At 41.4% G+C, this 14,408-nt stretch overlaps 2 protein-coding genes across 2 annotated transcripts; one reads left to right on the forward strand and one right to left on the reverse strand.

Annotated features, from left to right (window-relative positions):
• The first annotated feature begins 1,314 nt into the window (after positions 1 to 1,314).
• agr2 (anterior gradient 2) lies at positions 1,315 to 3,242 on the forward strand. The gene is made up of 8 exons (XM_029166248.3): positions 1,315 to 1,428; positions 1,707 to 1,835; positions 1,910 to 1,973; positions 2,050 to 2,102; positions 2,304 to 2,380; positions 2,533 to 2,596; positions 2,825 to 2,908; positions 3,006 to 3,242. Exons 2-8 carry the CDS (start codon positions 1,727 to 1,729, stop codon positions 3,053 to 3,055), a joined length of 501 nt encoding a protein of 166 aa, XP_029022081.1. The 5' UTR covers positions 1,315 to 1,428; positions 1,707 to 1,726; the 3' UTR covers positions 3,056 to 3,242.
• Positions 3,243 to 6,134: 2,892 nt separating this feature from the next.
• Positions 6,135 to 11,824, reverse strand: tspan13b (tetraspanin 13b). Its single transcript, XM_029167397.3, has 6 exons — positions 11,605 to 11,824; positions 10,436 to 10,603; positions 10,151 to 10,231; positions 7,627 to 7,740; positions 7,414 to 7,524; positions 6,135 to 6,659 (listed from the first exon to the last, which is right to left on the reverse strand). The coding sequence occupies exons 1-6, from the start codon at positions 11,665 to 11,667 to the stop codon at positions 6,585 to 6,587; spliced, it is 612 nt and encodes a 203-aa protein (XP_029023230.1). The 5' UTR covers positions 11,668 to 11,824; the 3' UTR covers positions 6,135 to 6,584.
• Between the last annotated feature and the right edge of the window lie 2,584 nt (positions 11,825 to 14,408).

A 14,408-nucleotide genomic window follows, 5' to 3' on the forward strand; every position in this document is an offset into this window, starting at 1 on the left:
TAGAAATGAGCAAAACCTACAGCTGAAACTGTGGTACGTCAGGTGGTTTATAGTGACAGGTGCTTAGAGGTGGACCAGAACTTCCACAAATACATAGAGTCCAATATCAACTTTATGAAGCTGGGTTTCTGCCCAAAACTGTGCACAAAATAATTCTTTATTAAAAAAATACAACACAAAGCTTCACCTGTAAGTCTTATTGTTAGAAAGTAGGTTTCTATACAGATCCTTTGCTGCATCTTCATTATGATGAAAGGTCAGAGTAGAGGGCAGGTAGAGAATCATTCCTAGTGACACATCTGCATCACGGAGGCTTTTCATGAGATTGTTGAACACCCCTCTGTCAGTCTCACAGTTGTTACCACATCAACTGTCCAGTTGAACCCAGCCTTTCTGTTAGACTGTATGCCTTATACTGGAGGAATTGCTGAACTGTTGAGCATCAGATAAAGTTGGGCATGGGTCTGCAGGGGGAGGTTGGAAGACATTGCATGCAGGGAGTGTATCAGAGAGAGGCAGATCAGTTGTCTGGGGCCCATGCGGGGCTCAGGCTGAACAAAGCTGCTATTGATGGCAGGCAGGGGACAGGTAAGCTGCTACTGCAGGACACAGGATACGGTTAGCCTGATGCCTTCAGATAAAGCTCCGTTTGAATACACACAACACAGTCCAGTCTGAATTAGGTTGAGCTTTAGATGTTACAGTGTAAAACAGGTTTAAATCATGTTTGATAATCTAAGCTTAATGAAAAAAAAGGATTCCATTGCTGTCATTCATTTATTGTACAACCCAACAGTCAGCCCAGGATGTGTGTGCATCCGTTTCTCTTATCCTGTTCACTGCGCCGACATCGATCGTTTTCATCTTCATGGCTGACTTGTTGTGTTGACTCAAGAAAGACATGTTGCACTTTTAAGCCAACCACATAATGTCCAATCATCCTCATAAGCATTGTGATCGTGTCCTTTGGGTTTATGCTGATCTGTCCTTGGATCTAAGCCACACATGCCCAAATATGGTAGGGGGTGTGGTGACTTATGATCTCACTATATGATAATTACTATCTGAATCAAGTAGCAGGTAGCCAAAAGTATGCTATTTCGAAAATAAAACACAAATTCTCTCAAAGAATGTTTAAAGAATTCATAATGTTCAAAACCCGGCTTCACAAAGGTGAATATGAAAGAACTTCATATCTTTCCACTGAGTATCTGACATCACAATGTCACTTATTGCAACCTTAACCTTAGATCACTTTCCAGAGGATCCTGGTTAGCAAAGAAACGTGCGGATGTCACATTCCAGCACGGAGAAGGCGGAGGGATGGGCGAGGGCGGGGCAATGGAACAGGTGCTTAAAAATGAGCCAGGTGAGAGTGGAGCTACAGCAGATCCTGGAGCTCAGATCGTTTACAGCGTCCCTCGACAGGTAAGAGAGGCTGCAGCGACGGTCCACAGGTCAGACACCGATGGGGACGTGACCTTCAATGCTTTTACCTGGAAATGCTCTGTTTCATTCTCTCATTCTCTTGTTTTTAATCTGGATGAAAATAGAGAAAGCCTGAGTGACACAGAGGATCTTGTAGGAGAAAGATGTCGCCTTTGTGAAATGTCATTTTGATACAGTTTCTTGTGTGATGTCACAGGTTGATCCTTTTAAAAAAGGTTTAGTTTCATGATGTGTTTCTTCCACCTTTATGTGTCCAGTAAACTAGTAAACCTTAAAGATGATCAAAGCACCACTCTCTGCTCTCCTGCTCCTGGTGGCTATGACCTCCACTCTTGGCAAATACATCCCAAAGAGTGGGAAGAGGATCCCTCAGACTCTGTCCAGAGGTGTGTGACAACCACCTGCACTAAGTCTCTGAGGCTCAGTGGGAGTTTGCTGTTGATCTTTAATTTGTTTCTAGGTTGGGGTGACCAGCTGATCTGGGCTCAGACTTATGAGGAGGCTCTGTACTGGTCTAGGTCAAAGTAAGAGATCATTTGAACAATCAAATATAACTTTACCACTGACACATTTGTTGAAGTTGATTGAACTGTGTTTCAGGAACAAGCCTCTGATGGTGATCTTCCATCTTGAGGACTGCCCACACAGCCAGGGTAGGTTTTCCCCTAGGGAATGAGAATGTTGCTAATAGTTGAATTCTGTTGAATTAGGAACCTAACCTGTTTGAACAGGAAACAGTCATTTGTTTGCTCATGTATGACGCCTCCTCGCACATCCTGCTCTGCACTATGCTTAGGTTTAATTTGCATTGGGTTGAGCTAAACAATGTAAAATAAGAACTTTTCATTATGCAGCAATGAAGAAAGCTTTTTCTGAAAACAACGAGATCCAGAGGACTTTGGATGAGGACTTCATTGTTCTCAACCTGGTGGTAAGTTTCTGAGTTAGTTTGTTCAGTCTCAAACCAGGCTCTGCTTTCATATAGAAAAAGTTTTACCAGTTAATTTGGTATTAACATGTTTAACAAGGAATTTAGATGTCATAATGTGTCTGATGACATTTGTTATATTGTTGTCTCCACAGTATGAAACAACAGACAAACATCTGTCTCCTGATGGACAGTATGTTCCCAGATTAATTTTTGTTGGTAAGAGCTAAAGCATGTGACACAAGCTGTTCTGTGATGAACCTGTTTTAACCAAGTGTTAGATGAATAATAATAATAATAATAATAATAATAATAATAATAATAATAATAATAATAATAATAATAATAATAATAATAATAATAATAATAACCATCCTATCTGCCCCAACTACAACTTGCAACTAAGGTAAATCTGTTGCTCAGCTTGTACTATGTATGTTTCTCCAGACCCTTCGATGACCGTGAGAGCTGACATCACTGGTCGCTATGCCAACCGCATGTATGCCTATGAAACAAGCGACACTAAGCTCTGTAAGTGCTGTTGTACATGCTACACACACCTATTACCTATTCTCTACTTGCAAAGTGTGTCTGTTTGATTGACTGTTGTTTCTTCCCTCCTCCTCAGTACTGAGCAACATGGAGAAAGCAAAGAAGCTCCTGAAGTCGGAGCTGTGAACTCAAGGATGAAACATTTTGATTTGTGATTATTGCCCAAACAGAGCACAAAGGTGCTGCCACCACAGTTTACACCTGGGAAACTATGCACTGAAAAGTTTGTATCCCTCCTCATGGTTCCTTAGTTTAATTATTATCAGTGTATGTGTAGAATGACGTTTAATAAATGTGGCTCTGTTCATACCTACGAGAATCTGCTTTAATTTGCTAACATTTTGAATGAAATGACAACTGATGGCACATGGTAATGGCACAACTAAAATACTCATGACACATGCTACTGACTCCACTACTGTTAGTTTTACTACTCTCTGACTGTTATCATCTGTGCTTCAGGAGGCCCGTCCTCAAATTGAATATAACAAATAAAGGTAAAGAAATAAATAAAGGTGGCCACACACTTGCGTAGCTGTGGTGCTGGGGTATCTTATTGTACCAGGACTATGAGGAAATAAGTAAGCCCAGGTGGAAGGAGAGATCAGTGTGGTACATTTAGCAGCAAGAATGTCTGCGTGTATCTGTACGATTGGCCAGTGTTAAAGAAAAGGTTGAAGCAGAAAAACTTGTTTTCCCAGAGTGCATCCTACAACCAGTTGGTCAGGTCCACACTGCAGTTCTAATTAATGCTTACTAAGACATGGTCGTGTAAAACCTCAGGTTGCAGCATGAGGCTGATATTCGGATCATGTCAGACTCTATCATAGTGATCTGGTAGCTCAGTAGGTAGAGAATAGACCTGGAAAGCATGAGGTCTTGGTTCAATCAGAACACATTTGGTGCCAGATGCGTCCTTGGGCAAGACACTTCACATTAACTCCCCAGGTGCTGCAATGTAGCAGCTCACTGCTCCCCCATGAGATGGGATATAAGAACAACTAGAAAAAGTAATTTCTCCGAGAAATTACTTGGGAGAGCTGATCTGCTGCTGCAATGAACGCTGATTAAGCTGCTGACGTCAAAACATTTACCACGACAAAACGATGAATACAACAAAATGTTACGATTAAAACAATGACAAAAGCTTGAAAGATGACCAAAACAAAAAGGATTCAAACAACGATCAAATTTGACAAAGATTAAAAAATTGACCAAGAGGCATCATTAACAATCATAAAAAGCTGAGTAACCTTTTATTTTGAAAGTATTTCCAGGACGTATGTGTGATAATTTGCTGAACTGTAAAATAGTCTTAATAAGTAGTCACAATTTACCAGTTGAAAGCAGAAATGTTGCTAATAGCGCTAATAATTGAATGTGTGCTTTTATTTTGAAAGGATATGAAGGGAGTATGTGTTTGTTTACTAAACTGTAAAGCAGTCTTACTGCCTATTTGAAATTACTTAGACAGAACTAGAAATCCTGCGATGAAAGATAATAAATTGCGTTGGGGCTTTTATTTTAAAATATTTGGAGGGGGTGCGTGGGTATTTACTAAAATGTACAATATTATTAGTCAGGAATAACCATTTTAAAGCAAAACTATAAAATAGTCTCATTAAGTAATCATAATTACTCAGTGCAGAATGCAGAAATATTGTTATTAAATCTAATAATTGTGCTTTTATTTTGAAAGGACTTAGAGGAAGAGGCAGTGTAATGAACTAAACTGTAAAATATGGACATTGAGCATCAGGAGGTTGACCCGTTTCTGAGTTCAGTCACTCCTCTATTGCTACTGCGTCGTTGTCATGGAGACGAAAGGCGGGAAAAACAGGCTCATTCTGCTCTGTAAAAGCTAAGTTTCACCCCTTATTAACAGGCTTGTTCCGACTTAACGTTTTTCCCCAGACATCTGTCGAAAATTATCATTAGAGTCTATGGGAGAAATTCAGGATCTGCGCTTTGAGGCCGATAGTGACTAAAGTGTAGATCTAATGGCTTAGCCAGTCACATCATTAGAAAGAAGACAGGTATGACTACAAACTAGAGAAAAAATACGTTGATAAAGTGAAAATTGTGGCTGTATTGACTTTAGTGAGTTAAAAACAGAAGTTTAAGCCCTCATACTCTAGCTGTGACATCACGCACTCTAGCTCACGCATTACACACTAATGGAAAAGCTAAAATAAAAAAAATCACAATGGCTTGGACTTGAACCAGAGTCTTCAGGGTCAGAGCCAAACATTTAGCAGTAGAGAGTTTGAGCAGCAGAGTTTGACCTGTCAATCAAAGTGTTACTGAGCTCAATCTCTGATCGACTGCAGCTGCGCTGTTGTCATGGAAACAGCTCTCCAAAGACAGGAAACTCCACAGATCAGCTCAATAAGCTGTAGTAAAGCTGATTTCCACACCCGCTTAACAGGCTTGTTGCAGCAAAACCATAAGGGTTATCACACTTTATGAATCCCAAGGCTTCAATGGGCAACTGGTGTGAGTTGTATGTTTGTGGAGTGAAAATTGTGGCCAGAGTCACGATTTAAAAATTCTAATCCTCATTCATTTTTCCACAGAAGTTTTACGGGTAAATGCATTAGAGTCTATGGGAGGATTTCTAGAACTCTCTGCGCTTTGAGGCAGATACAGACTAAAGTATAGGTCTGAGGGCTTAAAGAGGCACACCATTAAAAAGAAGACAAGTATGACTTTCACTAAAGTGAAAGAAATATGTTCATAGAGTGAAAACTGTGGCTGTAGTGACGAGTTAAAGAGAAAAGTTGATGGAAGCAGTTACTGTCATAAAGATTCGAAAAAAAAAGATTTGAATAATCTTTTTTTTTTTTTTAATAGTGATGACTAGTCACAGATGGCCCATCAAAGGCAGAACAATTGCTATAAAAGCTTAAGATTTGAATTAGTAAGTTTATTTTAAATGATGTGGAGAAAGTGTGTCTAAACTTCCAAGTTTCTGCTGTTGCCTTATTCAGGAACAGAACCCTTTAACTCCAAGCATCAGAGTCAAACACATTAATCACTCAGCCACAATAGCAACCCATGTTAACATGATACCATTGACCATTACCACTCATACCATTGAGTCCATGTGTCTATGAATGCTGAAATGGCAACAGCTCTGCCTCCTGGTCCACACTGGTCTAAGTATTGCCTGATTCGATGAGGTGATGCAGAATAAGACCTGTGGTTCAGGGATTATCATTAGTGTTTTATTGAAGGCTGAGAAAGTGTGTGTCACATTCACCAGTGCAGTTCTCAAACAGGAGCTTATGTAAGTCATGCAAAAAGCCAAATACACAAATATACCTAATACACATCCAAAACCAAGACAAACCTGCCACACATTTTAAAAATTCAATGGTTTATGTTATTGCATTTAAAAGTAGAAGCGACCCACTGCAAACTGCTGTGGTTCAACATCACACAGGACTCATAAATATTTAAATACGAGCCTCTTCTTTAATGCCTAGCAGAGCCCAGTGTATCGACTTTACCGTACATGTTCACATATAGTAAGCTGTCATGTACAGCATCAGCATGTGCTCGTCCTTCAAACCTCCTGGAAAAGCAGCAGTGCAGCAGTCAGTGTATATCAAAGTCCACAAAGATGGTGGTGAGGTGGAGAGCTGGAGTCATCTCACAGGAAAGCACTGGGATTGGCTCTGGGGTCCTTTTGATTCCTGTAGCGGTACGTGAGCCACACTCCTAGAATCTGACAGAACACAGAAACAGACAAGTCAGAGAGTGCATTGCTCCTATACTGTACCTCAGCCATACCTACCGCTACGTCTGTCTAAGTCTGCTCATACCCTCAAACTGGTCATGCCTCATGTTACTGATTGCAAACATTGGGACAACAATAACGATGCAATGATAAATGCCACTAACTCACATAATCATAAGTTGGTTCTCTGAGCACAAGGCTGACGGTCCACCAGACCATCACTGTGACTAAGGAACACTTCCAGAAATCACTCTTACACTGTGTATTTTTGGGCAGAGACAACAAAGATTTCTTTTATTTTGTTTATTTCTATAGTCATCTCAAGTATAAGTCATCTATAGTCAAAAAGTAGGGTTTGACCTTAGAACTTGTTGGAGTCACGAACTGGAGGCAACTCACATGGCTATAAACATCAAAAGCCGAGTGAACGAAACAATATGCGATGGAGAAGTCCAGCTGACTGTTGAGCAGCATGCGCCCTGCACCATCACGTGGCATAGTGGTTAGCGCGCTGCTTTCCTGCCCAGGTCGTGGGTCAATCCCTTCAGTGAGGGCTTGTGTCAGGAAAGGTGTAAAAATGTGCCAAATCTACAATGTGAATCGTTCACTGTGGCAATAAGCCAGAAGCGGTATATATGTATTCAGACAGCGCTGTCTGAGTGCTGAGCAACCGACATCCAGTATATAATGCTATAAATACTTTCCCTCATTTAACACTTGTGATGTAGCAACAGTGGATGACCTCAGTTAAACTGAAGAAGAGGCAGATCTCTCCTACGAAGTGCAGAATCTCTCCAACATGTTCCTGTATCTTATCCGCACAAGGAGAACACGAGTGGTTGGGGAAACAGGCCTGCAGAGAACAAGAGGGACAAGAATCCAGCCGAAGGAATATTACTGCTGTTCTATAAATGCATGCATCTGTTTATTTCAGTGAGCATGAACTCTAACTCACAGCTTCACACGTCCTGCTAGTGTCAACCTGCTTGAAGCCACAACAGTTGAGACTCTTCTCCACATCTCTCTGAGTGTTATTGGAGTTATTCCAACCCACCTCCAACAAGTGACCCTACACACACACACACACACACACACACACACACACACACACACACACACACACACACACACACACACACACACACACACACAAAGGTCAATCAATGTTATTTGACTGTGTATCCATTTCTGAAAGATGTTTCTACAGCTTCTTCTCAGTCCACATGCAGCATTGTTAGTGCTGTTACATATTAGTTATGTCCCTCCTGTGATCAGAATCTAAGGTTGTAGCATCTGTTTGGATGACAGGTCTGAACTGCTGAGTCATGTGTTACTGCCATACAGGGTTTTTTACTGGCAAACAAACATCAGAGGCAGAACATGCAGCTCCGCTACACGTCACGTGACTCACATATACATGCATGTCTTTGGATTATCTGAAGACATCACAGAACCATGAAGAACTCTTACATTGATAGTAGAGAATGTGCCTCTGTCTGACAGCTGCGTGTCCTGCTCATACACTCACCACCTACTTCATTACCACAGCCATTACTGAAAACAGTCCCCCTATCTTCACTCTTTACCACTGAGTTGTGCTGAATTATTGATCATGGATGATATCAGTCTGTGTTTGATCATGACGATTTGTCAGACCAGTTGGGGTCATTTCAAATTGAATGCTCTCAATTTCCCCTGTCTGTTCTCTTCCACATCTTTTATGCACAGCCTTTCAACGTCTGCTTTAATAAGTCATGTTCAATAAGGGGTGAATGCAAACCAATCATGATGAAAATAAATAAACATCTCTGCTCCCTACTAATTCCAGATGATGCGCTGGCTCAGGTCCAGGCTCCACCTGTGGGTGCAGCACGAGGTCTGCTGAAAAGGAGAAGAACCAGTGCTGCCGACAAATAAATGGGTGCTTTAAGTGTTGAGTCCAGAGCAAAGACATGAATCTTAATGATTGTGAGGATGACTTTGGCAAAAGGAGAAGTGAGCTGTTTTTAAGGGGGTTTGTGTTTAAGGGCGATTAGCTCCCTTGTAGTCTTGGGTTTGATTTGGCTTCTCTGAAGTTTGAATGTTTTTCTCGAGTCCAGTTTCTATCTATTGCTGCAGGTGTGAGTGGTTCTATGTGTCTCTAAGTCCAGGTTGCAAGCAGCTAAGACGATAAGGGTCTGACGTTTTTATCCTTTTTCTTTCTTCAGCTAAACTGCATTTACAACAAACTATGAATGTGAAACTTGTTTTCTAAAAATGTACATCTGTGGGATGCATCTTCTCATTTTAATTATATAGATATGAAGGGTGTACAAAGCAAAACCATGTCTGCTGTGCCCTGATATATCCATGGATATGTTTTACACCCAGAGGTATAATGGGTGAGGGTATAATCTTTTTTTACATGTGGAGTTACAGAACAACTAACAGACCAAAACCACTATATATATAGGTAGATTATACAGTAATAATAGCAAACATACAACACCTACCAACATCTTCACACCACTGCCACATAGTGGCACATCAACCCAACTTCACCTAAAACAAAAGTGATAAATACATTAAAAATATGGATCCTATCAATTACACTATTGGAGTTCCTTGAGAAGATACATTGCAAATGTGTTTTCTCTTCATTGCAGAGGAATGAGCAGAGCTGGGGATTTCAAGGTGGCCTCTGACAGTCCCCCTCCTCACCAGTCGAGGCTCAAAGCTGCACCCTTTCTTCAACCTTGGTGGAACTGGAACTAGCAAGTGTGACACATGGTGGGCTGGCATTCGAATTTCTACCTCAACCTTCTCCAGTCATGATTCTGTGTTCAACCACTTTTAGGCTTTAGGATTACACATATCTGCATGCAGGTTTGTTATTTCCTTGTCCTCAGAACATGACATCTCAAGAGGTTATAAGCAGAAGAAGGCAGAGATAAGCTACAGATAGAACAAGCTCTGGCCAGTGATTCTATTGGTCATTGAGTCATGAGGGCTATGCCATACTGTATGTACCAGGGTGATGAGCATAGCATGTAGAGAACTGTGAGGAAAGATGATTGACTAGGTTCCCTGCACTTACTGCTAACATTTTGGCCGAGCTGGACAAGTGGATGAGTTGACTTGCCCACCCCAGCTACATCCACCTCTCAGCAAGAGCAACGCTTTCTTCAGGAACCAAGCATTGAAGGAGAGAAGAGGCGAGAGTGTTCCTGTGGTAGAACTATGGCATGGACTGAGGAGAGGACACCTTGGGAGTCCCAGACCACGTAACTGTAACACTGCACTGCTTCCTGCTGGGCTTGAAGCAGCTTGAGCCCAGGGGGGTTCTCTGAACCTTCACAATATTAGGTTCAATCTAACATTTACATGCTGCTTATCAGTACACATCTGTGTATACATTTTAGCAAACAACAAAATGGATCCAGATTTGCTGCTGGTCTCGGTCTCAACCGTGTTAATAAAGTTGAAAGTTTGCATCTTACCTGTTGATCTTTGTTAATGGACAAACAGGCACTGGAGACAGAGAACTGCACAATAAACACCAAAAACAGGATGATCATATACTGAGCATCTCTGTCAAGGACCAACAGCCGATGCACACAGCCTTGGCTAGGAACAGCAGCATGCAGCATCGCTGTGTAAAACAAGACGTGGCTCTGGATCTTATTGCACACGCATACATGAATGCAAAATGAGTTTTCCAAAACAATTCCGTGACAAGGTCCTGGACATATATAGCATATTTATATTAAGAGTGTAAAGGATATGAAGAACAGCAGGACTTGGTGATGCTTCATGGCTCCAACGAGGCCAGCTAGGGCAACAAAAAACAGGAAGACTCCCACGCCGATGACGCCTCCCACCACCTGGAAACTAGACACCAGGCCAAACCACTTCCCCCATGCCGCAATGCCAATCATCAGCAAACTCACCATCTGCAGCACAGACAGCGACCAAGTCTGTTAGATTTGTCAAATATTACTGACTGACTGTAAGTTAATTAATGATAAATAAAGTTCTACACAAAGTCACAAGAATGATGGTTTGATCTCCAACATGAACTCTGTCCTGCCTTCACAAAGGAACGTTATGATCATGTCTAAGTGGCTGAGTGGACCTTGATCTACATCACTGACTCACTGTCAGCTGTGATGTGTGTACATAATGTCCTACATGCAGATAACACAACAATAAAAGGAAAAGCATGCCCTTGGAAATTCCTTTTGACTGTTTGTACACTGTGACATACTAGACTATTAGTAGAGCATATTAAACTTGCATATTAAACATTGGCAGGTGCTAATTCATGATACAACACAATGCAATGTGTATATTTATGTAGTATCTCAAGCCCTAACATGACAAAGTCAAGTTGAACTAGCGTTTGCATACATGGCCAATAGAAGATGCTTTAAGATTTGACCAGCTGTGGAGGGTTCTCCTGGTTCTATCAGAAGGATCCCTCTACTTGTCTATCCCAGGAGCTCCTCCTGTAGTGGAACTCAAAGAAAAACTAGTTCCTCAAAAATGTAAGGGGTATTTTGCTGTATTGTTTGCTGTATTGTATGTTTTGTCTATTGCCTTTCAATCAGCCAGAATGGACATGATTTGATGCACAACAGTTCTTTAGTAACCACAGCCTCAACATTACTGTCCACGTTACTGTTTTCACAGAGAGGCCCAGCCTGTGAAGCAAGAACTAAAAGCACCGGTGATAAGAGCTATCACATGCATCAAATATACGAGGAAGAACTCAGAAGCATGTGAATCTTTGATAATCAAAATCAAAATTAGACTTAAGGCAATTCTTGCTACTGTCATTCAGACAATGAATGGACTGATTGGAGCTTCTGAGCTCGTCACTGTATGATAATTAGAGGCACCGTCTCAGGGTGAAGCACTATGATGATCCATATGGTACAATGTGGATACTCACTATATAGAGGATGTTGAGCGCGCACAGGGAATGTCTGGAGCAGGTGAAGCTGGCGCAGCCCATCTTCACAATGAGGAATTCAACACAATAAAGCTGTCAAGTAAACGTCTGGGATCTCCAAATAACGACACTGTCGAAAAACAGCTGTTGGAATAGCTGGCCGCTCAGCAGCACCTCGAACCTGGAAAGAAGCTACTGAACTCGACGCGTCAAAATTCAGTACCAAATTCGACATAAACAGGAAGTTGGATACCAACCTTTCAGTATAAAAGTCAGGCAATCGTAAGCGGAACGTTGTAACTACTTTTACGTCAACTACAACAACTGAGAAAAGTGCTCAAGTTAGTACATTTTCCTTAAAAACTTTCTAATATACAGTAGCATTTATTATTGTGAAATAAAACGTAGCACTTAATTGTACTGGTTTGTAACTACTAAGCATTCCCCATTATACTTTTCAATAATAATTATTAAATGTTGCTGTGGTATAAAGGTAAGTTCCACAAGCTGTTCTGAATTTATTGCACATTTAGAGAAAATGTGAAAAAATCGATTGAACATGGTCCATTAACATTTCATGACATTAAGTGATTGAGTTACATTGAGTGACTTTTATTTTGGAAACTAAGTGTTATGAGGTTCTGGTGTTCATGTGCTTACCAATGTGAACTTGCCAGACTGTGAGAGGGAGGAGAATGTGGTATCCAGCTTGCTGATTGGTTGAACAGGAGTCCTGTTATTTCCCACACAGAATCAAGACTAGCTTCGTGCCTGCTTTATTTAGAGATACAGTATGCCGAGGTTTATCATGTTAGCCTCAGATTTATTTATACTGGGTTTATCAGGGCCTGTTCTGGGTCACTCCTCTTCTGTGCAGACAGATACCAGCAAACATACTGGTGAATGTTCAGGACAAGTACAGGATTTTAAAAATGACGCATGGGCAGCTCCTGTATGTTTTATTGTTTAACAGAATCTACAGTATCATAGCACGCTGCTAATATCATCACAGTTTGAGGCTGTGTGGGTTATCAGAAAGGCTTGAAAAGTTAAAGTACCTCCAAATTACTGACAACGCTACAGTTTTATGATGTGCTGTGTCCAACTTTTAAAAGCAAGTGTGAGGTGTTAGACACAAAGGGACTGTACGCTTTTTACACTGCTTGCTTGTGATCATACAAACAAAGGTCATCACACCTTTGTTCCAGCTGAATCAATCAATTATTTTTAATGTAGAATATTGAGTTTTGTGTCTGGGACACCTAGGACCAAGGTGGGGACTATGTCTCTCGGCTGGCCTGGGAACGCCTTGGTCCAACCGGAAAAGCTGGAGGAAGTGTCCGGGAAGAGGGAAGTCTGGTGCTCTCTGCTCAGACTACTGCCCCCGCGACCCGGCCCCGGGTAAGCTGATGGATGGATGGATGGATGGATGGATGGATGGATAGATGGATGGATGGATGGATGGATGGATGGATGGATGGATAGATGGATGGATGGATGGATGGATAGATGGATGGATGGATGGATGACCATAACGTTATAAAACGTAATACTTTATAAAAGATAAAAAAAAAACAGATTAACAAGAATATCAATATAAGTAATTGTAATTATTTACACCTAAATATTGTCCTAAGTACTGTATTGTGGTTTCACCTCCACAAAAGCAACTGACATTATTTTAACCACTTTCCAATGTTAGGTAAGTATTTTTAAACCCTTTATACATCAATGTCATAATAAAAAATGACATTACCTGTTATTATTTGTTATTTAGTTTTAACATTAAAGGCTGGTTGTGTGCCTGCGAGTTAAAATCATTTTATTGATAAACTAATTTGCATGTGTGTTCTAAAACATGCATGTGTGTGTGTGTGTGTGTGTGCGTGTGTGTGCGTGTGTGCCTGCGTGTATGTGCGTGTGTGTGTGCGTGCGTGTGTATATGCGAGTGTGTGCGTGCTTGCGTGCGTGCGTGCTTGTGTGTGTGCGTGCGTGCGTGTGTGTGCGTGCGTGTGTGTGCGTGCGTGTGCGTGCGTGCGTGTGTAAATCACCCTTTGAGTTTTGTCCCATCTCTGCTAAGGTGGAGGCTACACGTGTGCTTTAGCGGTTGCTGCAGACTACACAGTGGGCTCCTTTATCCCTGCTCTGACTCTGTGGGAGTAAGCCTGCTGCTCCCTCTGCTGGTTATAGAGAGATTTACATTTTAGGCACCAGCGTGACACCAACTGAAATTCCAGAAACAAATGCCTGCGATTTCAGTTAAATAAATGATAATCAGTAAATGCAGAGAAGCTTATGTAGGAGACATGTGATCTCTCTTCCTGAGTTCACTCAGACATTAAAGAGTCACTGGACAAATATTTCATTTGTACACGGTTTGTTCACTCTGTTTTTTAATGTTTACCTTATTGTGACTGAAACAATGTTATAGTACCTGGACTTAAACATGAACATCTATCCTGTCAGTTTTACCTACTGACTTTACTTGTACAACAGGAATGCTTAATCCTGCACAGACATTTGATGATGTGTGATGACTGAAGGGATACCAGGATAAAAGAGGCTTACTTCAGCCCCACTTTCTCACACACATCAACGACCCTTGGCAATGCATTTGATTTGTATAGAGTGCTGTCTTGCTGACGGTATTGTTATCCTTTCTTTACAGGCCTGCTCCCATGGGACATTGTATACTCATCACAGCAGCAGGTGTCACTGTCATGCTGATCGCTAGCAGAGGCAAAGCTCAAGCCCCGTCCTCTTGTTCCTGTCCCATTATCCCATTGCTCCACATCTGTGCCTCA

This window comes from Betta splendens, chromosome 11 (genome assembly GCF_900634795.4).
Source record: "Betta splendens chromosome 11, fBetSpl5.4, whole genome shotgun sequence".
Lineage (NCBI taxonomy): Eukaryota > Metazoa > Chordata > Actinopteri > Anabantiformes > Osphronemidae > Betta > Betta splendens.